The sequence below is a fragment of the Nelusetta ayraudi genome, unplaced genomic scaffold, assembly GCF_046127955.1.
Source record: "Nelusetta ayraudi isolate G7.1 ecotype Tasmania unplaced genomic scaffold, CSIRO-AGI_Nayr_v1 ptg000135l, whole genome shotgun sequence".
NCBI classification, from domain to species: Eukaryota; Metazoa; Chordata; class Actinopteri; order Tetraodontiformes; family Monacanthidae; genus Nelusetta; species Nelusetta ayraudi.
In genome coordinates, this window is record NW_027466185.1 from 21,571,307 (window position 1) to 21,592,400 (window position 21,094).

Consider the following 21,094-nt stretch of genomic DNA (forward strand, 5'->3'; position numbering starts at 1 on the left):
TTATTTTTTTCCATTGCATGAAAACATCCGTTGAGCAGAGGCCACATTGTACAGTGGGTGCCGATATTTTCGTCTCAGTACTCACACCTATGTAGTGTTTTCTGTCTTGGTCAGGCAGTGCTTTGGTATTCTTGCTCATTTTGAGGTGAGAATTGGCTTTAAACAAGGTGATGGTTGCTTCATGTTAAAAAAAAAAAAAATGCTGAGAGACGTGATGGGAAACAATGTGACAGCAGGCCCAGGTTAAAAAGAAGAGTTTTTTTTTTTTTTTCCTGTGGAGCACCTGATGTACAGTATGTTTGTCCAACAAGTTCACCAACACGTTACGTTGTCTTTTTTTTTTTTTTTGAAATGGTTGCATGAAGAATAACTCACTTTATACCAACACACACATGCACACACACACACACACACACACACACACACACACACACACACACACACACACACACACGTGCGCGCGCACACACACACATCGGCTGAGTCACTCGTTCAACTTGTGCATTGGTTTGGTTGTTCTATTTGGTACGGTTGTGTTTCTAAAAAGTTTTAGCTTTTGGTTTTTTTCAGTTTTGGCTTTTTCGACGACATTCTGGATTTACAAACTCAAAAAGAAGAACTTCAGAACTTGGAAGCTACATTTTCACAGGCGTTTCCCAACCAGGAAGTGAAATGAATATTAGAAAAAAAAAACAAAACAAACAAACTTAAAAAGCCATCCACAGCCCAGAGAGAGCAACCGAAGAGAGAAGAAGAGATGAAAAAATAAAGGCCGGCCGTCCCACCCGGACCCTCCCATAACCCCCCAAACCCCGCCGCAGAATAAGTAGAAAGCAACGAGACGAGTCCATACATCATAAACAGACACACGATGGAAAGCAAAATAAAAACAAAAAATAAAAACCAAAATATATTTATATATATGTTCTCAAAAGTTACAGTCTGTTGAGGTTATTTCATATTTCATCCATCCGGGTGAGAACGAAGGCGAAGGTTCGCTGGCGGAGGACGGCGGGAGGGGACGGGCGTCCGTCTGTCCGTACGACGACAGCAATCACAGCTACAGACTGGACAGACAGACAGACAGACAGACGGACGTGCAGGCGGACGGATGGGGGGGGGGGGGTCTCCTTCAACCTCCCTCCCTCCTCCTCCTCCTCCTCCTCCTCCTCCTCGTCCTCCTTCGGTCTGTATTTGGTTTCGTTGCGGTTCAGTTCGCTCGTGCAGAGCTAGTAGCAGTAGAAGTAGCTTTTGGTTTTTCTTTTGGTTTTACTTTTTGGTTTTGTTCCGTCTTTCTTCTTTTTTTATTTGGTCCACACCTCCTTTTCTTTTTTTTTCTGCTCCTCTCTTCCGCCCCGCAGCAGCTTCGGCGGCTCCTCCTCTCGGCTCCTGTCCGCTTCTCCTCCTCCTCCTCCTCTTAGCCCCCCCTCCTCTTTTTTTCCCCCCCGTTGGCCCTTTGATCTGATCTTTGGAGACAAAGGAGAGGGGCAGGTGGGACGGAGGGATGGAGGGATGGAGGGCGGGGGGGGCTGCGGGGGGAGGGGTGGTGGTGGTGGTGGTTCGGGGGCGGTGTGGGGAACGCCGGTGCTTCACCTCTTTCTTTTGTTCTTTTTTTTGGTTTGGACTCACTCTTAATACTTGCAGCGTGTGTGTGTGTGTGTGTGTGTGTGTGTGTGTGTGTGTGTGTGTGTGTGTGTACATGTGTTTTTCAGTTGTTTTTTTTTTGTTCACTTGACATTGCTGAGGGGTTCGTCTGGACACTTTTCTCCCGGGCGAAATCCGGAGACGCTGCCGCCGCCGCCGTCGCCAATGCTTTGGTATCCAAGAGCGACTGTCTGGTGGTGGGATGAGCAGTCTGGAGGGATGACATGGTGGCGGCATGCGGGATGAGAGCAAATAAAAGAGAGGCAAAACAAAGCTGCCTGAGGAGGTGGTGGTGGTGGTGGTGGTGGTGGTGTGGATCCTTCAGAGAGCGTCATCGAGCAAGGCGACAAAACAAGAAAAACGTGACGATGGCGATGATCTTCCTCAACTGAAAACGATACTGAAAAGTCGCTGAAGGTCGTGGGTTTTTTTTTTGTTGCTTTTTTTTCAAAGCAAAGTTGTTGACCTGATTTAAACGGGATCTTGCGACGTTTGTGTCTCGGAGGGGAGGTGGGGTCTCTCTATTTGCGTGCCAGACAGGCACGGTCGGGAATCGCCCCGAGAGTCGTGGCATTTTTTTCGTGGCGCTAAACTCCACCCGCCTGCCACCTGGGACGAGACAAAACAAACGGCGTCTGCTGCGGCGATGTGAAGAGGTAGGTCGATATCCTGCACGCGGGATAACCTGCAAAACTTTGGCAAGAAACGTGAGAAATAGAAAATGATAGAAAAATAGATGATCTGAGATGAGGAAAAAGAAAAGAACACAAAGAATCCTTGCTGAAATGTAGAATGTTTGGACTCGGAGCGGAAAATGGAGAAGCGGACTGATCCCGCACAGATCAGAAAGTCTTTGAGAACTAAAGCTTTTCTCTCCGTTAAGTTTTTTCTTTTTTTTAAGCAACTTTTTTTTTTGGTCTTCAGTTTTTGGTATTTGGAGATTTTGGTTTTTTCATCTTTGTCAGGTGTGTGTGTCTCTTCTGGCATCCCCCCCCCCCCCCTCCCTCGTTCAGTCGGTCGCGACCCTTCCGAGCTTGTTAAACAAGTCTCTCCTTTTCCCTTCTTCTCAGCCTCCCATTTGTCACACAGTTTTTTTTTCTTCTTCTCATCCCTGCCTCATCCTCAGCGAGTTCATTGACTCTCCAGCCGAAGAGCTGAGCTGAAACACTCCTCCTGCCTCCTCTACAGCTGCGGATTATTATTTTATTATTTGGTTTCACATTCCCTCCCCCTCCGTTCTCAAGTTCTCTCCATCCTCCTCATCCTCCTCACTCTTCCTCCGTCCGTCGTTGCCGCTGCCCCCCCCCCCCCCCCCCCATCCGTCTGTGTGTATTTTTGGCTTCAGAAGACTTCAGCGGGGGGGTGGGTGGGGAGACGCAGGACGGAGGGACGGAGACAAAGTCGGAGACGGATCGGACGGAGAGATGGCTTTGGTTGAAAGGCGAGGTTGTACATTTTTAGATTTAAAGCTCCATTAACACTCCTCTTCTGCCTCCTCCTCCTCCTCCTCCTTCTCCACCGGCTCCTCTGATAGGACGCTTGGGCCGTCCGTCCGCAGTCACTCGGCCATGGCGCCCCCCAGGGGCGGCGGCGAGGCCTCACTGAAAGAGCAGAAAGAGGCGGGGCTGGAGCAGGGAGACGGCGACTCCTCCTCGGGGCACGAGGTCGGGCTCATGAGGCCGCCGGCGCTCGGGGGCGGAGACTGGGAGAAGGCGGACCTCGGACCCCCGCCGCCTCCGCTGATCAGGGCCATGGTGGCCGTGGAGGTGGTGGCCATGGAGCCCGTCACCATGGGGAGCAGAGCCGGGCGGTTGAGGAACAGGGAGGAACGGAGGGAAGGGGGCACGGCGGCGGCACCCGGCCCACCCAGCAGCATGTGGCCCGCCGCCCCCTCCAGGGCGGAGATGGGCAACTGACCCCCGCTGGCCGCCAGGGCTGCAGGGGGACAAGAGGGAGGACAGGGTGAGAGCACGAAGCGGGGACGGAGGCGAAGGAGAGAAGATGCGGAGGGATGAAGGCATCCACACGGGTGAAGGAGAAGATGAAGACAGAGAAGATGAGGAGACGAGGGTCGGCGGAGGAAGTGGAGGGTCGGGACCGAACGAGGGAAATGCGGAGCGGACGCGAGAAAAAGGGTAAAGGAGGAAGAAAGACGTGGATGAAATGCAGGGTTTTTCCACCTCTGTACTGCTAGTGTATCGTGAGAAATGATGCAATTTCACTTCGTTTTATTATTCGTCTAAAAGAAAACAACATTCCGTTGTGGAGTGACTGTGCTTTAAAAGGAACGCGTCAGCCTGTTATCAACTCTGAGTGCATCTTAACAGACCCAGGTTTCACACCGAGTGGGTGTAAATGAATCAAGAGACTGTATTGTCAGTATTAGGCCTAAAAGTGTCATTTTCAAAATATTTTTTGTTGGTGTGTGTGGCATGGGATTTTTTTTTTTTAAAGTAAACAGTGCACCATGGCTCAATGAAGGTTGAGAGACACTGATGTGGGGGATCATAGACTCACGATGGTACACTGATGCTATGTGTGGAGGTTTACAGTCCAGTTTGGACGAGCAGATGTGTCTGAACGATAGAAATAAACAATTAAAAATCATACGAAACAAAGTCCAGACCAGCGGAGGTCCTGCATCCAGAAAAAAAAACATTTAGCCCTGTGTTTAAAGCCTCCCAAAAATAATGTCTGGATTTAGCACAAGCAAAATGATGCTTTGCTGCACTTCCTGCATGTTTGGAAGTGGTTTCAGATGGCACAACAAACAGTGCCCTTTGTGACAATTTATCATCATTATCATTTTCTTTTTGGAACCTTTAAAACGTGTTTATGTGCAGAAAAGAAATGGAAAATAATGTGGTTGTTTTTTTGTTTTTTTTTTTAGGAAAAAAAAAACTATCTGGGTGAACTGTTCCTTTAAAGTGAATTGCAATGATGTGGAGCACACGATGACGAGCACAACCAGCACACCCTTGACACTGCTGATGACAAAACCACCCGAAAAGTTGTTTCCAGACTTAAAAAGTCTCTCAATTTTTTTTTTTTTTTAACGCAACACATTGACGACTGTTGGTGCAACAGCAAACGCGGCAGAATAACTTGTCCAGCGGTCAGGAGCGGAACACATCTCCTCGGCCTGCCAGCTCTCAGCGACGCGCTAATCCGCCGACACGGCACAGCGACAGCAAACACTGATGATAATAAGAACCACGTCCCCCCCTTGGGGGCACCCCCACCAGAAGTCCTACTTTCTGGCCACTCCCTTGGTATTTTTTCCTTCATTATTCTGTCTTTCGGGGGCCCGGAAACTTCCTCCGGTGCCGCGGCTGCAGTTTCCATTGCGTGTCTGTGTCCGCAGCCCAGAAGAAGTCTGGCCTGTAGGCCTGAATTGGCGCCGACGTGAAGGATTCAAAGCTGAACCTTATTTGTGATGCTTAATTGATTTGGCGGCACATCCTCGCTTTCAATGAGGGGGATTTTTTCTTCTTCTTCTTTTTCCGAGGGCCTGTGTCGCCCGGGTGGGATTGTGCCTCTTTGACTGTTTGGGTGGGTAAGCTGACTCGGCTTCCCTAAGCTTTGCCATAAGGGGGCTCTTGTCACTGTGTGATAATAGCGCGGCCATTGTATGGGAATGAAATGGAATCTTTCACCATACTGAGTGATTCAAAGAGCCGAGGAGGAAGAGGAGCGAGTGGCTCCGAGGGGGGATTCATTTTGCACAGAATGGATGGATGAAGGGTGAAATGGGAAGTGGTCTTTAGAGACGGAGGCTGGTGAGGACTCTATGGGCCGGAGGGGGGCGGCCTGCATGCACACACACACACACACACGCACACACGCACACGCACACACCTTTCATGGTAGCCAAGGGATTGGTGCCAATGAGAGCCTGGTTCATCGCTGTGCTTACTCCCATTATTGTGTTCCTGAAACGTGGACGGGCACCAAGTTCACGCAAAGCACACACACACACACACACACACACACACACACACACACACACACACACACACACACACACACACACACACACACAAGCATTCACACAAGCAGAGAGAAGGACAGTTCAGTAAAAATAATTCCAGCCCTGCAACATACTTACAACATACTGTGCTGTCTCATCGACTTTTCTTTTTTTTTTTTTTATATGCGTTTGCTTCGAGCAGCCCCATAACAATAAAGAATCATTTTCTGTGCCGGCCTGCATGCCAGAGATTCCGCTGTCGGAAGTGCAGTCACACTGGTACTGCGGCAGGCCGACACACCTGTGCAGCTCCACGCTACAGACATCTTAAAAATGTGCAAGGACGAAAGCTTGAGACGTCAAACAGTGCAGGAGACTACAAACGAGAGGTGAAAGACGAAACTCATCGGGTGACTCCACAGTTAGAAGCAAATGAGCGCATGTGAACAAGAAAAGAACGGTTTTTAATGTGCTTGTGGTTGCAACGTGCTGATTATTGATTGTTCAGTGTTTCAATATTTTTCTGTATTGTATCCCACTTGTTAAATGTGATGACTACTACATACTAAAAACATCAGATGCTATTCTCACATGTGTTTTTCATCAACAATCAACAGTTTTTCTTCAGTGGTCGTCACGAAATAAGATTGTTGGGGATTGTGTGATTGACGATCATTTATATCCTCTTGGATGGCCGCGGCTTTCTGCCCTTGTAAACAATCGCACTCGGAGTACTGCAGTAAAAGTGGCTTTACAACGGGGTGGGGGGTTTACAATATCGTCGATTTTTATTGGCCGCGCAGCAAACGCGCGTCGACCGGCCGTGAAACGGCTGGACACTCACCCGGAGCTGAGCCCGTGGGCCCCGATGCTGGACGGAGCGGGGCTGGCTGTGCTTTGATGGGGCGGGGGGGTCACAGCAGAGGAGGCGGAGCCTGCAGAAGCGGCGCTGATGGGAGTCATGGCGCACGATGCGGACGGCGAGGAGCCGGCACCTGAGACAGACGGAGGGGGCACAGTTACAGCCAGTTTCAGTTTCAGTCTCAATTTAATTTAAAAATCAATTAAAACACAAATATAAGTAATATTTGTTTGTAAAAACGGGACTCCCTCCCCAGAAGCTGCAGCTACAATCTACAGCTTATGAACAGCGGCCCAGACACCAAAACTACAATCATAAATCACAAATCAATTCCCCAGTTCCACCCAATCCAACCCGACCAGAAACCCAGAACTTCCTCACATTCTCACACACACACAAACACATCAGATACTGCTGCATGAAAATACACACATACACACAATACACACGTACACTAAAGACACTAAAAGAGAGTTCCTCATTTTCAATCCTCAACTGTTATCAGTGGTTTTCAGAATAAAGGTCCTCACACAACGGGAGCAAATTTGCAAGGCGAATAATTTCCTTTTTTTTTTAAAAAAAAAACAACAACAAAAAAAACGATTGAAGTCAACGGAACCTTACAAACCGGCAGCGAATTTCTGCGAAGTGAAAAAGCGGCTGTTATTTTTTCGCTTTTGTATCGAATTTTCTGGAGGCGAAACGGCTGGACCTCTGACCAATCAAAATGACGTTGGCATGTCGATGACGTCACATCAAAACTTGGGTAATTTGTTCTCTCTGTCTGCAAACGTGGAGCCAGCTGACAGAGCGATCCTTCAATTTGTCCCACGTACATTCTGAAGTACTGGCCAAATTTCACTGGGTAGAATTTGAGCTCCTGGATGGTCGTGTTGAACTCACCCAACTCCTCTTCTGTCGGCTTTTACAAGCCGTGGTGTAAAAGGCGGTGGTTGGTTTTATGCACGTAAAACAAAACTTCTCAGTTGCCACACCTCAAAAAAATCACATCTTTTATTCCTTCGTTTAAATCTCTTCCAAAAAGCTTTCATTCCGTCTCATTCCAGACTTTTGGACCTTCACAGGTTTCACTGGAACTAGTACACTTCAGCCGTCCGGTTACGGATCGCGAGGGGGACGGAAAAGCACGCGCCTCGACGCAACGGGCCAATAAATTCCTCCACTGTGTTTGTTGCCTGTCAGCACATCTGTCATATCTGCGAAGCCCCGCAGAAACCCCAGGCCTGTAAATCACGCGGCCGAGCCGCGATTCAAGGGGGTAAACAACACGAGATGGGCGCTCAGCTTCCGCGTCGTTGTCAACAAAAAAAACATTGTTTTCGGCTTCGATCTCATGCAGGACATCATTTCGCCGGGCAAAGCGCGACACTTGGGTGTCTCAACCCCCCCCCCAAATAATGTCAGGAGCAGGTTTAATCTTCCTGCGGCCCGGGTTACCAGAGGCACGGGTCAAGAATCGCAGGCGCTGACCTTCAATTACCCATTGACGAGATGCTACGCGGGCGCAAACAGCAATTCCGACTCACCTGTTGTGCTGAGGCTGGTGGTGACCTGGGAGAGACCGTGACTCGATATCTGGGCAGCGGGACAGAAGGGGGTGGGGGGGGGAGAAATGAAGGAAATCAGGAAATCAGGAATCACTCTTGACATCTGCGAGGCAAATATGGAGCAGGTTGCGGATGCGGGTTTACCATGTGGGGGCTGTAGCAGGGGGCTTTGTGCGTCATGACGGGTGAGGAGGTCTGGCTCGGCAGGGGAGGGGTGGTGCTGCTGGACGGGTTGATGCGCTTCTCCTTCTGCCTGCGGTTGCAGAACCAGACACGGATCACCTCCTTCTCCATGTTGAGCTGCTCGGCCATGAGCAGGATCTCCTCCGAGGTAGGCTTCTGGTTCTGGGGAGAGTGGGGGAGGGGGCATGTGAGACGGATGAGGGCAGAAATGGATTCTGGAGCCGACGAGTGAGACGGCTGCAGCGCACTGGGCGGCTGCACTGAGAGATGTGGGTCATCAGGAGGAGAGACGGAGTCAAAGTTTGAATAATACAAATGACGTTATTGTGCTCTGAGTGCCTTTATTCTCAAAGGACTGCTGGCACAGACACTACCCGTGAAAAGCTTGGACATTTCAGGTCTTTTCTTTCATTCCCATGACTATTGACATTGCGGTTTCTCACTGAAGGCATCAAAACTATGTATGAACACACATGGAATTATGTAGGAAACAATAAAGGTGTAAAATAAATCAAACACGTTTTAGATTTCAATTTTTCAATGTAGCCACCTTTCATAAAAAGCATATTTAGAGTTTCTTAACATGTTTTTCTTTGCTGCATAATTACATATATCTTGCTCATATATTTGATGTCTTCAGTATCTATCTGCAGTGTTGCAAAGATAAAAAAAAAAATTTGCTTGAGAAGATGAGTCCAAACTTTTGATATGCATGCACGAAAGGTAATATAAAATGGCATCACATGATTTGGTATAGCCCTGTTATTTATGTGGAAGTCTGTCTCTGCACACCAGTGGGAGCAGTGTTCTCTATGTTTAATAATATATAGAATAGAACACAATTATATCAATTGTGATGAATAGTTAAAAAGGGGTAGGAATAAAAAAAAAAAAAAAGAAGTGTCCTTCTTCTTTTTTCATTGTATGTCGTTTCTCGTTTTATCCTTTTTTAAACTTTGTATCCCCATATGTAAAATGAAAAGACATGATTTTTGTTTTTGTATACTTGTTAAAAAAAAAATCAAATCTGTCATTCATTCATTTATCATTTCTGATTAAGTGAATTTCTTACCGCGTTGAAGTTTCGCTCTAAAGCCACCCGCACGTTGCTCTCGATGCTGGTTCGCTTCTTCCTGCGTCTGCCGGGGAGACCCTCGAGGCCCAGCATGGGGGAGGAAAGGGAGGAGGGGCTGGGCAGCATGCTGTCCACTGCCATGGTTTCTGCCACAGAGAGGGCGAGGAAAGCAGATGAAGACACACAGCACCGAAACGGCGACAGTTGGCGAAAGATTTAAAATGGTGTTAAAAAAAAAAATGGTGTTGAAAATAATGGCACTTTTATACGGAAGAGAAATACGGCCACAAAATTAAAATATAATTTTTTTTTTCAAGTTTCCAATTTGAGAATAAAGTTGAATTTTCGAGAAATAAGTCGAATTTTTTTGACAATAAAGTTGACGTAAAAAAGACGAAATTTCGTGATTAAAACCGAAATTTTGCAATTAATGTCAATGTATAAAGTCAAGAATGAAGTCAAAAGGCTCTGCGTGGTAGTCTAGTGGAGTACTTGCATTTTTGTCAGTTTATTGATTATTGTGGGTAACTGGGTTAATCCACCATCCACCTTATTCACAAAATTTCCACTTAATTTGCATCAACTTTATTCATGAAATTTCTACTTTATTCATGAAATTTCTACTTTATTCATGACATTTCAAGTGACAACTCGCAATGAAAACCTAAATAAAAATCTCCTTCCTATAATATTTTTTTTCTCTTCCTGTGGCCCTAATCCTCATTCGTACTTTAAAGTACAATGATATCTATGCTTACTATATATAATTTAGTTTTAAATTGATCATAACCTCAAGAGCAAAACCAGATGTGATTTAATAAAAGTAATACATAATAAACCCAGCAAATGCATTTTAAAATGATCAATCTGCCGGACAAATTGCCTTTATCCAGCAGACTGACTCAATTCATTGTGCCAGTTTATGTCTTATTTACATATGAAAACAAATTTCCCTCCCCATTATTGGCCAATTTTCTCTTGTAATCCTGTTTCCTGCGCACACGTCGAGGACGATTACCTGCGTCGTTCAGCCACTTCTCCAGCAGCGGCTTCAGCTTGCACATGTTCTTGAAGCTGAGGTTGAGCGCCTCGAACCTGGAGATGGTGGTCTGGCTGAAGTCGTTGCCGTACAGCTTGCCCATGGCCACGCCCACGTCCCCCTGGTGGAGAGATGAACAGCGTGAGCAACGAGTGCGAGACACCCCCCCACACTCCCCCCAACCTCCGGCAAGCACTCCAACCCAGAAGCTGACAATGACCTGGGTGAAGCCCAGCTTGATGCGCCGCTGTTTGAAGGTGCGGGCGAACTGCTCCAGCTCCTCCAGGTCGCTTGGCTCCTCCCCCATGTGGCCAGCGTGAGCGGCGGGCGTCAGTCCCGACGCCAGCGAGGAAGCCATGGTGGCGCTGGAGGAGGTGGGCGCCCCCACCGACGTCACCACGCCAACGTTGCCGCCGCCGACCACGGAGCCGCTGCTGCTTCCAGCGGCCACAACATTGCTGCTCTTCTCCCTCTGTGGTCAAACACAAAAACATTTTTCATTAATATGAATACAATTATTTTTTATCCCCAAAGATGTAAATCAACTAATTCAGACTGACTTGTGAGAGGTCATCATCTTGTGAACACACACTTCACCCACTTTCATGTTTAATGACACACCTTAGGCATTTTCATCTCATATGTAAACCTGTAGACATTCTGATACATACGCAGATATATTGAAGACATTGAATATATGAGCAAGATATGTGTAATTATGCAGCAAAGAAAACACGTTACTCTAAATATGCTTTTTATGAAAGCTGGCTATTTTGAAGAATTTAAGTATAAAACGTGTTTGAGTTCTTTTACTCTTTGATTGTTTCCTACATAATTCCACGTGTGTTCATGTGTAGTTTCGATGCCTTCAGAGAGGAACTGCAATGTCAATAGTTATGAGAATGAAAGAAGAGACACTAAATTCATAGGTTGTGTCCAAACCGTTAACTGGTAGTGTAGTTATGTATCGTTAATTTCATTTCCCTTTTTAATGGCTGCTATTTCTTATTGCTTTAACTGCCTACCTTTGCTCCATATTTCTAGTTGGAGTTGCAATGAAAAATAATTTTCCCTTTGGGGATGAATAAAGCATTCTGATTCTGACTTAATGAAAATGTAACCTCAGGTGGCCGAACGCACACAGAATAATGTCAAATCTTCATTCCAAACCGGACAACGCTGTGAATTTAATATGAGAATATTAGAAAACAAACCAGATGGCCTCAACAACAGGAAGGGCCGGGCACATCGAGGCAGGAAGTCGACCCTCTCGGCTAATTGAGCGGATATCATGCATGCAAGCGAAGCTCCAACGCGCCTTATTTGCATCCCTCGTCCCCCGTGCATAAAACGGCCGAGCGAGCAGGAAACGCCTGACACTTTGTCCGACGCGACTTTATCGCACTTTAATGTAAAATCTATAACGGGCCACTGGGGCGTGTGGGGATGCATTCATGCATTGTGTTACTGCAACACGGAGGCTGGCGACACAAGGTGAATAGTCTTGAGTCGAGCGTGAATGCATCACCATAAATCAACAGGGCCTCTGGAGGGAAACTGGGCCGGTAATGAAAAGAGTCTGTCGCCCGATAGGCGCCGCATCCAGCCGCCGCCTCGACCTCCTCCTGAGGTAAACGCATCGGCGCCGCGCACAGCAGTCTGACGCTCCTGTGACGCTCGCCAAACAACCATTTGAAAGGACAATTAAAGGTGCTGCCACCGCCGGGGCCGAACATCTGTCTGATGTGGGAGGGTTGGGCTCGTACGGCGGTTCCCGAGCGCAAGCGCACACTTTCCTCCGGGACGTATGAATGTTTTTTTTTTTTTTTTTAAAGTCACGTCAAGTCAAGACGAAAAAAATAAACATTCAGCACCAAGCACATGTAATGACTGAGAACGCTTTAAGTCAGCGCTGCTCAGGAAGGACTTAGGTTTTGAATGTAACAGGGATCCCCACTCATTTTCACTGACAGAATTTCAAAACTTTTCCATGACCTTACCTTATAATCTTTAATCACAATAAATACAGAATTGTCCCACTTTGCATAGAGACATGTGGACATTTGCTAATTGATACACACACACTATTTGTGTTGCTTTAATGAAAATGGAGGTTCACAGATCCAGACGGAGGCTTTTGTACCTGTGCTTGGAGTCCCAGGCGAGGAGGGGTTGGCAGTAGCCCCCCTGGGCTTTGCTGAGGTAGCTGGATCAGATTCGACGTGGAGAGCAAACCTGCCGACGGGAACGAGAGGAAGCATCGGTTCACGGTCGACGCAAAGAGGAGGAGGAGAAAGAAGGAGGACCGTTCGGACTGAAGGGCGGGACAGCGGTGGCCCTCACCTTGCTGCGCCGGCTGCGCCTGTGTGGGCTGCGAGAGCAGGAACTGGGCAGGCGACTGGAGCGGGTGGCCTGGCATCAAAACGAGCTGCTGCAGCTGCAACAGCTGCTGGATGTCCTGCGGTGACAAGAGCGACAAACTTCAGAGGGGGCAAAGGTATTCACACGATGCATTCAGGTAAAATTATGTTTACCTGTGTCAAATAAAATTCTGGTCAAGGTAAAAGTATTGATTCAACTCCTTCACTTGAGTAATAGTGAGAAAGTACAGGTTGTAAAATGTACTAAAGGAGAAGGTCTTTTCTTGCCATCAATGAAACAACACATGAGTAAAAGTTGTTACCAGACGTCTCACATGAGCATTATTTTTTAACAGCTTTGATCTTCTCAATAATAATTCATCTATTTCAACTGCAGCACAACCAAACTGGATGGTGGCACTTTTAATAACAACAACTAATGGTGTTTTCTCCATTTTCTTCTTTCCCTGTGCTGAAAACCTACTGAGCAACGACCCCAAAAGCCGAGGTACGCTGAAACAATACGACCAAATAATAATAACGGTCCTAAAATAATCCCCCTCTCGATTATGATCCACCTTCATATTTAAGTGCACAACAGCATAGCGTAGTCCAACAGCATCGTCCTGGAATCTTCTCCAGAGCAGTCTCAATCTGCAGGACCTTATTACTCTTATTGCGTCTGCAACTTTTATGATGTTATGATCCTCTACTGCCCGTGCCCATTTTACTATGCTGTCTGGCTTGCTCGTGTTTTTACTGTATGTCCGTGTTCTGTTGTCTGTCCGTGTCATGGTGCACCGTCTGTCTTAATGTTGTCACTTTTAACTCATCCCCTGCTGCTATCTTGGCCAGGCTTCCCCTGAAAAAGAGGTCTTTGTATCTCAGTGGGAACGACCTGGTTAAATAAAGACTAAATGAAATAAAAAAAAGAAAACAGTTCTAATAGCGCCACTTCAAGCAACAGTGACAATGATAGGCAAATTACTTTTCACAGAATGTTTATCTTTTCAAAACTTTACACAAAACACAAAAGCAACAAGCATGTTTTTCCAATTCCAGATGCCCAAGTGAAGGACAGATACCTGAAGAGCCGACTCAAGTACAGAAGCTACGCGTGTGCACTTTGTCACTTCAATTCAGCCAATTCAGCCTCTGCTGTGCAAGCAAAGCAGACTGACCTGGGCTGTGAGCTGGATGGGCTGCGACAGGGCCAGCTGCGGTGGGGCTTGGAGCGCCTGCTCCTGCTTGGTTGACTGTTGCTGCTGTTGCGACTGCGCCTGATTCTGCTGCTGCTGCTGCTGTTGCTGCTGCTGCTGCTGCTGCTGCTGGTTGGCCTGTTGTTGGGCGGCAGCGGCGTGAGCGGCGTGGGCCGCGTTGGACTGCTGGACGGCGGCCGCCAGGAGCTGAGCCTGAGCCTGCTGGAGGAGCAGCTGCTGCTGGGCCGGCAGGAGGGCGGCGAGCTGGCGGAGAGGACGCACAGAGCCGACCGAGGGGGTTTGCAAAGCAGGCGTGGGTGGAGGAGGAGGAGGAGGAGAAGAAGAAGAAGAAATAGGAAGAGTAAGAGGGGAGGAACGCTCAGAAGAACGACTTCGGGAACAGACTTGCAGGAGTAATTTGCAGGAGCCAGAAAAGCGAGAAAATCCCCTTGCTTGACTCGCACGTTACTCAGGTATTTCTGACAAACACTGTACAGGTTACTGTAGGTCTTATGCAAGGGTCACGCCTCTAGGCACTTACTGTATGCACTGCTTGAAATGCTTTTTTCTTTTTTGAAAATTACACCCGGTTCATTCCAAACAGTTCATTCACACAGCAGCAGCGGCGGTAGAATGCTGAACTTAATGAGTGAAAAGTTTGGTTCTGCATGCGGATAAAATGACATCACATTATAAAGATACTGCAAAATTGAGTCTTTATATAAATCTTTTTTTTTTTTTTTTTTTACTGTGATTGAGTGTGTGTGTGTGTGTGTTACACTCTGTAGCTGCCGTAGTTCTGCAGCTGCAGTTTCAACTGTACACAAGAGAAATGAACTAAGGTGTAACAAAGTTACAGTATATGACATAGACCAGTGGTTCTCAACTGGTGGGTTGCAGAGTTGTGTTGATTGGGTTGCGGCTTCGTGAGCAGTTTCTTTCTTTCTTTCTTTCTTTTTTAGGGATTTTAAAATGAATATATTTCCATAAAAAATGTGGAGCATTTATTTTGCAGGACACAATTCAATTCAATCATTTCAATAATTTATTTTTGAGACATGATAGAAAGTGGGCTAGCATTTTTATTTTTGCGGATTGTGAGTGCTGTGGAGTAAATTTGGGTCACGACTTCATGATGAAAATTGCTGAAAATTGCTAATTCTGTTTGTAAGACCCTTGCATCTTTAATCAATTTGTTATAGTATATTGTGTATATATAATGTATTGTTTTTCTATATTTTTAAACATTTGCCTTAGGACACTGGATTAAAATGAGCATTTATGCTAACTCTGGCATATTTACATTGATTCTTTTGCTGACATGTCAATTAATGTGCATCGTCCTAATCAAATACATAAATACATAAATAGAAAGATGTGAGTGAGAGAACCACTGATCCAGACAGTCCTGCTCTGGAATCCTGCAGACCCTGCATCGCCAGAGCCAAGAGGGGTTGAATCCTTTCCAACAAAAAATGTGTGTGTGTGTGTGTGTGTGTGTGTGTGTGTGTGTGTAAAATTGTGCGTATGCTGGCTCACCCCTGCCAGCTGACTGCCAGCTAGCATCAGCTGTGTGTGATGGTGCTGCTGCTGCTGCTGCTGCTGCTGCTGCTGTTGCTGCTGCTGCTGCTGCTGCTGCTGCTGCTGTTGCTGTTGCTGCTGCTGCTGCTGCTGCTGCTGTTGGGAAGGAGGTGCAGGTGAAGCAATGGTGCTATGCGCCATCTCGGAGCTCTCGTCACTCTTCCCCTGAAGTCAAACACCAAAACAAATCCCGTCAAATCTCGTGCCAATGGATTTTTCTTTTGACACACTGAACATACACAGACCTGAGAGGTCAACGGCACAGCCTCCGTCAACCACAAGTGACAATCTGATTTCTGGTTGTCGTTTTCTTTTTCCTGCTGTTTTAAAAAGGTGTCCAATTTCACACTTAAGGTGAGAATATATGAGATTTGACACGGAACCTGCATCAAACTGTCAAGAGCAATGTTGTGAGAAAGGAGCTGTCGCGGTGAGGAAGCTGAAAAACACTGTTGTGAGGAACACAATAAGCAGGGAGAGGTCACTGAAGGCACCACGCACGGCTCAGCTGACTTCACTTTGGGGGAATATGGCGAAATATAAAAGTCCCATAAAACTAATAGTTTGAGATTTTAATATTATATACCGGTATGTGTATATATTATAAAACACGTGTGTGTACATATTTCTACATCTATAGCTATATACACACACACACACACATACACATACATACATTCAAATATATGAGCAATAAATACATTGTAAACATGAACCATTGTTAAATAATGAGGGTGCCTATTTTGAAGAAATTAAAATATTTTTAAATAAAGTTTTTAAATAAGTTATGTCACACTTTTTTTGTTTACTACATAATACCACATATATATGCACACACACACACACACACACACACACACACACACACACACACACACACACACACACACACACACACACACATTTATATATCCAGAAAACTCACATTGAGCCACAGCATTACGTAAGACTTCATGGAAAAAGACAGTGAGATTCCAGATGGAGAGGATGAGGTGTGACAGCAGTCAAAGAGAGAAGAGCTGGGAAGCTCGGAACAGAGAAAGTGGTTGGACTGAGAGGGCAGTGAAGACAGGCACGGGGCAGAACCCCCCTGATTGACTGGGTGCAACCCTCGGTGCCCCCTCCTGGCGCCCGGCAGACACGACTCAATGGTCCTCGCTCTCGCCGTGTCACAAACACTCTGCGGCGGCCGACCTCCGACCCCGGGCCGTCGTTACCTGCGGCCCCGTCGTTACCCATCAACCGCTGCGCCGCAGCTTTACATCTGTCACTCTGCTGCCGCCATTTAATTTTTTTTGCCCTCCGCTTGTCGGAGAAGCGAGCGCCGACTGTCGTACGACGCTACCTCATACTGTGCATTACACACAGAAATGTCTCCGCAAGCCGGGACAGGAAAGGCCCGAGGTAGGAAGGACGGAAAAATGCTAATTTTACCGTAAAATCCACACGTTGACACCTAAAGGAATTTGCAGCAAGTTACTATTTGGCATTTATTGCAACGGCCCCAACCGTCTTACCTTGCTGCCAGCCAGTGTGGGAGAGAGGCTGAAGGGGCTGCTTTTCATTGTCTGAACCTGTGGCAAAAACAAAGCGGGAGAGAGGGAGAAAAAAAAAAAAAAAAGGTTCACACACAAGGACGGGATAAAAAGAAAAAAAAGAAAAAAAAAATCAACATTATCTGATGATGGAATCAGATGAAACACCCTCCTGAAATGTGTGTCAACATGCCGACGGTGAATCACACTTAACTCTCACCCCGCCGGGGGGTGGAGTGAGGGGTGTGAGGGGGGCTGGAAATGGGCTGAAGCTGGAGTCATTCATCGAAACATCAATGACAGGGGAAAGCTGTCTGCACCGAGAGTGACACGCTGCCGTGCAGCTTCACGGTTTTATGTCAAAATCGGGACGGAGGCCCCAAAAGGCTGCGCGCTGCTTCAACCCCAATTTCACACTGGAATCATGGCTCGCTCCTCTCTCCGCGACTGTGATCGCCCAGCTTCGTTACAGCGGTGGGAAAGTTCAAAATACAGAGCGGAAAATTCCACAGCAAAGAACCAACCTGCTCATCGGGGCTGTTTCTGTCAGAGTCTGAAACACACAGAGAGACAACACCGCGTCGTTAGCGTTGCGCGCCAAACATTAGAAAAGATTATTTGTATTTTTTTTTAACGTTAGTGCAGATGGAGTTACCTGAACTGTCCCCTGGATAGTCAGCACCAGGATTTTCCTCCTCTGCTGCTTTAGACATCCTGATATCTGGAACAAATGCAAAAGACACGGAAGGAGGAGAATTGATATCAGAGTGTGGCAGAATGTCAATGGTTAAAATATGGTCAAGTATAAAAAAAAGAAAAAAGAAATCTAAAAATAAATATGTATATATATATATATATATATATATACATATATATATATATACATATATATATATATATATATATATATATATATATATATAAATATACACATATATATATGAAACCAGTTTCTTCTCATATACATATATATATATATATACATATATATATATATATACGAGAAGAAACTGGTTACAATTACAGGAAAATGTTACTAGGATGGAACTCAACATTTCACTATTATTATTATTTCTGAATAAACGAGAGAGCCACAAAAAAAAAAAGAAGAGTCGACTCTTTGGTGCTCAGCCCTCCGTCTGCTCTCGCTCATTATGGAGGCCAGACAGACAAATGGGACAAACGGTCAGCGCTCTCTGAACCAGAGGGAAGTCCCTCAGCACTTGACCTTCTGGGGGTCAAAGTTCAACCCCGATCGATGATGTCAAGGGGTGTTTAAACGCAACTGAAAGCGGGACAAAAAAAAAATTGTACAATTTACAACAAACCCCACGCCGATCTTTAATTGCTCTTTCACTGAAGAAAGAACATCGCAACTGCTTTATAATCTTATCATTTTACAATACAATCCTAAATAATAGCAGACTAATAAAATTGCAGTGCGTTTTAATTTGTTGTGATGATGTGTGGCTCAGCCTGCTTTAACTAAACATGACCCATTAAAGACGCAAAGCTCGGCAAAAGCAAGCCGCCCGACCGGGGAAAGCGATGATACCACCGTGCTGTAATTTAATGCCGTGTAACTTTTATTGACTCAGGTTGCGGACCTGGGATTAAGAATCAGCTCTTTTGTTTGCCACTTCTGGGATTGTACAAGTAATTGGTGCGGCCAAAGCGATTGCCTTCGCAGCAGACATTAGTCAGCAAGTGCTGCCACGCTGCTCGTAAAAAAAGAACAAAAGCCCACGTTAGAGACTTTTAACCCGCTGAGCAGCTAAGCGCTGGTTTATTTTGGTCGACGACCTCTGAAATGCATCCGTCTCCGCTCGCCTGGCCGGACGTTGCCTTTGATAAAAAGGACAGAAAGGTTTTTTTTTTTTTTTTTTTTTTTTTTTTTTCTTAATTCAGCTTGGTTGTAATTTACAGACCACGGGTGATGTCACCATAATAAGCCATGACCACGACATTTGTCGCCCTGATTCATGACGACGGGAACGACGGTGGAGAACTAAAGCAGTGAGTGAACGTGATACACCAGCAAACTGGCCACTGAGTTTGTTTTCACAAGTCCATGATGTGATTATTCTAAAATTATAATGCACACAAATAATTATTTTCTCCTCTAACCTCAGGTTTAATACATATCATTTTCAAATGGGGAATGCACTTCTTCAATAATACTGCCTACAATAACTAATCCTATTTATTGTGCATATTATTTTAAATTGCCGTAGCAAATTTGTCCCTTTTTTAATCGGGGGTGATTCAAACCCTTTAAAAAAAAATTAAATCCTGCCGATAATAGAAATTCATAGGCCTTTGGTGAGCGGCGGGTTGCAGTTACAACAGGTAAGCAGATGGTGGCAGCACTTCCCATGAAACTGAGATCCACGCTTGCGTTTTTTGAGCGCTTTACCAAGAGCGGTACATATTAGTAGACCATATCAATCCTGTTTTTTTCTTTAAACAAAAAAAACTGCTGCAAAAGGCACTTAAAGGAGCAAGTCATCAAACTTGTAAAATTGATAAATGAAAAAAACAAAACAATACTGAATAAGGAAAACAAATTATGGATATCGAAGTGCAACAGCTACGAATCTTTGCAGAGATTCAGATTTTTTTAAAAAGGGGGGTAACTGTCCAGCTGTCTGTCTGTGGATTAAAGCTTACTTTAGTTCAGATCAATAAGGAAAAAGAAGGAAACATTTCAATGGTGAAATTGAAAAGAGTGAAATAAGCCACGAGAGACATTTGGTGCAGTTTGGAAACAAATTTGACTGTCAACTTTCAGCTTGAACAGACTTGTGCATGTGGGTGTGACGCTCGCTTTTGTAATAGCATGTGGAGACAAACTAGCACTCTGGCTAATATCAGTGCAATTTTACAATTTTTACAGAAGCACACCATTAAAAATACTGTGATCCGCATCTGCTGACACACACACACACACACACACACACACACACACACACACACACACACACACACACACACTTCGCTAGGTTGTCGTCGTAAATGAGAACTGCTTCTGAATTGACCTATCTGGTAAAATAAAGGTTAAATTAATGAAACACACACACACACACACACACACACACACTCCTGCTCAGTGGTTCTTTTAGTATGCGATGGGGAGGGGGGGGGTACCCCATATACCCCACTTTATCCCTCCACCTCCCCCTCCCCCCATCACACTATCGCTCCCTGTAACGTCTCAACTGGCCATGAGCCCCCTGGCTGTGCCCCCCCCGGCCCCCCTTCCACCCACTCTGACCACCTCCTATATGGCAGCAAATCAAAGGCAGCAAAGCCCCAGTTGAGACAGACGTCCGAGATTTATTATGATTTTTCCGCGTCTGATCAGCTTTCGGGCCACCGGTGTGCTTTAATAATAATGTGTTAATCTGTGTCCTTCTGCATCCACCACTGTGAGTCTCTCATCAATACATCACCATCACAAAGGGTTTTTTTTTTTTTTTATTAACCCGCCCCCGGCCCCCCTACTGTGGTATAGTTTTTGGAACAAGTCTGGATCCACATGGTCAAATTTACAGTGACCGCCGTCCCAACACACTGGCCGCCCCCGGGGGCAGTTCCCCTGCAGCCCCCCCGCTTGCATTAAAGAAAGACCCCCTCTTCCCCTCACCCCACCCCTCCCCTTCCCCCTCTTCCCCCCCTCCACCCCTCCCCGGCCCATCCTTACTCATCCTATCAGTGCTAATAGCACGGAGAGAAAGAAAGAGAGGCCACTGGGCAGATGATGTATCTGTCTTCTGGGGTTGACATGGCCGGCCAGCCAGCCAGCCTGCACGTGTGTGTGTGTGTGTGTGTGTGTGTGTGTGTGTGTGTGTGTGTGTGGAGAGAGAGGGGGGGTTGGGAGATGCAGGGTCACTGTCAGGGAATTAGAAAAAGGGGGAATGAAAGAGAGCGGGAGAGAGAGGGGTGGGGGATGGGAGGAGGGGGGCAGGATGGCTGGAGGGGTCCTAAACTTACCCAACCCCCCCCCCCCCAACCCAATCCCTCCTCCGTCCACGTTGCTGCCCACCCACCCCGCCTCCGTCACGCCTGTCAGAGGCCG

The 21,094-nt window shown here is 46.3% G+C and overlaps 1 protein-coding gene across 2 annotated transcripts in view; it reads right to left on the reverse strand.

The window, feature by feature from the left end:
• Positions 1–1,735: 1,735 nt before the first annotated feature.
• Positions 1,736–21,094, reverse strand: part of pou2f2a (POU class 2 homeobox 2a) — a 72,553-nt gene continuing 53,194 nt past the window's right edge. For both annotated transcript variants that reach the window (XM_076011308.1, XM_076011307.1), the window contains 15 exons: positions 17,672–17,737; positions 17,541–17,569; positions 16,999–17,055; positions 15,440–15,646; positions 13,883–14,164; positions 12,685–12,799; positions 12,485–12,576; positions 10,562–10,813; positions 10,321–10,462; positions 9,300–9,448; positions 8,189–8,389; positions 8,024–8,072; positions 6,459–6,609; positions 5,503–5,576; positions 1,736–3,579 (listed from right to left, as the gene is read on the reverse strand). In XM_076011308.1, the coding sequence (XP_075867423.1) occupies positions 3,203–3,579; positions 5,503–5,576; positions 6,459–6,609; positions 8,024–8,072; positions 8,189–8,389; positions 9,300–9,448; positions 10,321–10,462; positions 10,562–10,813; positions 12,485–12,576; positions 12,685–12,799; positions 13,883–14,164; positions 15,440–15,646; positions 16,999–17,055; positions 17,541–17,569; positions 17,672–17,729 (2,235 nt within the window). In that variant the 5' untranslated portion in view covers positions 17,730–17,737 and the 3' untranslated portion in view covers positions 1,736–3,202. The remainder of the gene's footprint in view (positions 3,580–5,502; positions 5,577–6,458; positions 6,610–8,023; positions 8,073–8,188; positions 8,390–9,299; positions 9,449–10,320; positions 10,463–10,561; positions 10,814–12,484; positions 12,577–12,684; positions 12,800–13,882; positions 14,165–15,439; positions 15,647–16,998; positions 17,056–17,540; positions 17,570–17,671; positions 17,738–21,094) is intronic.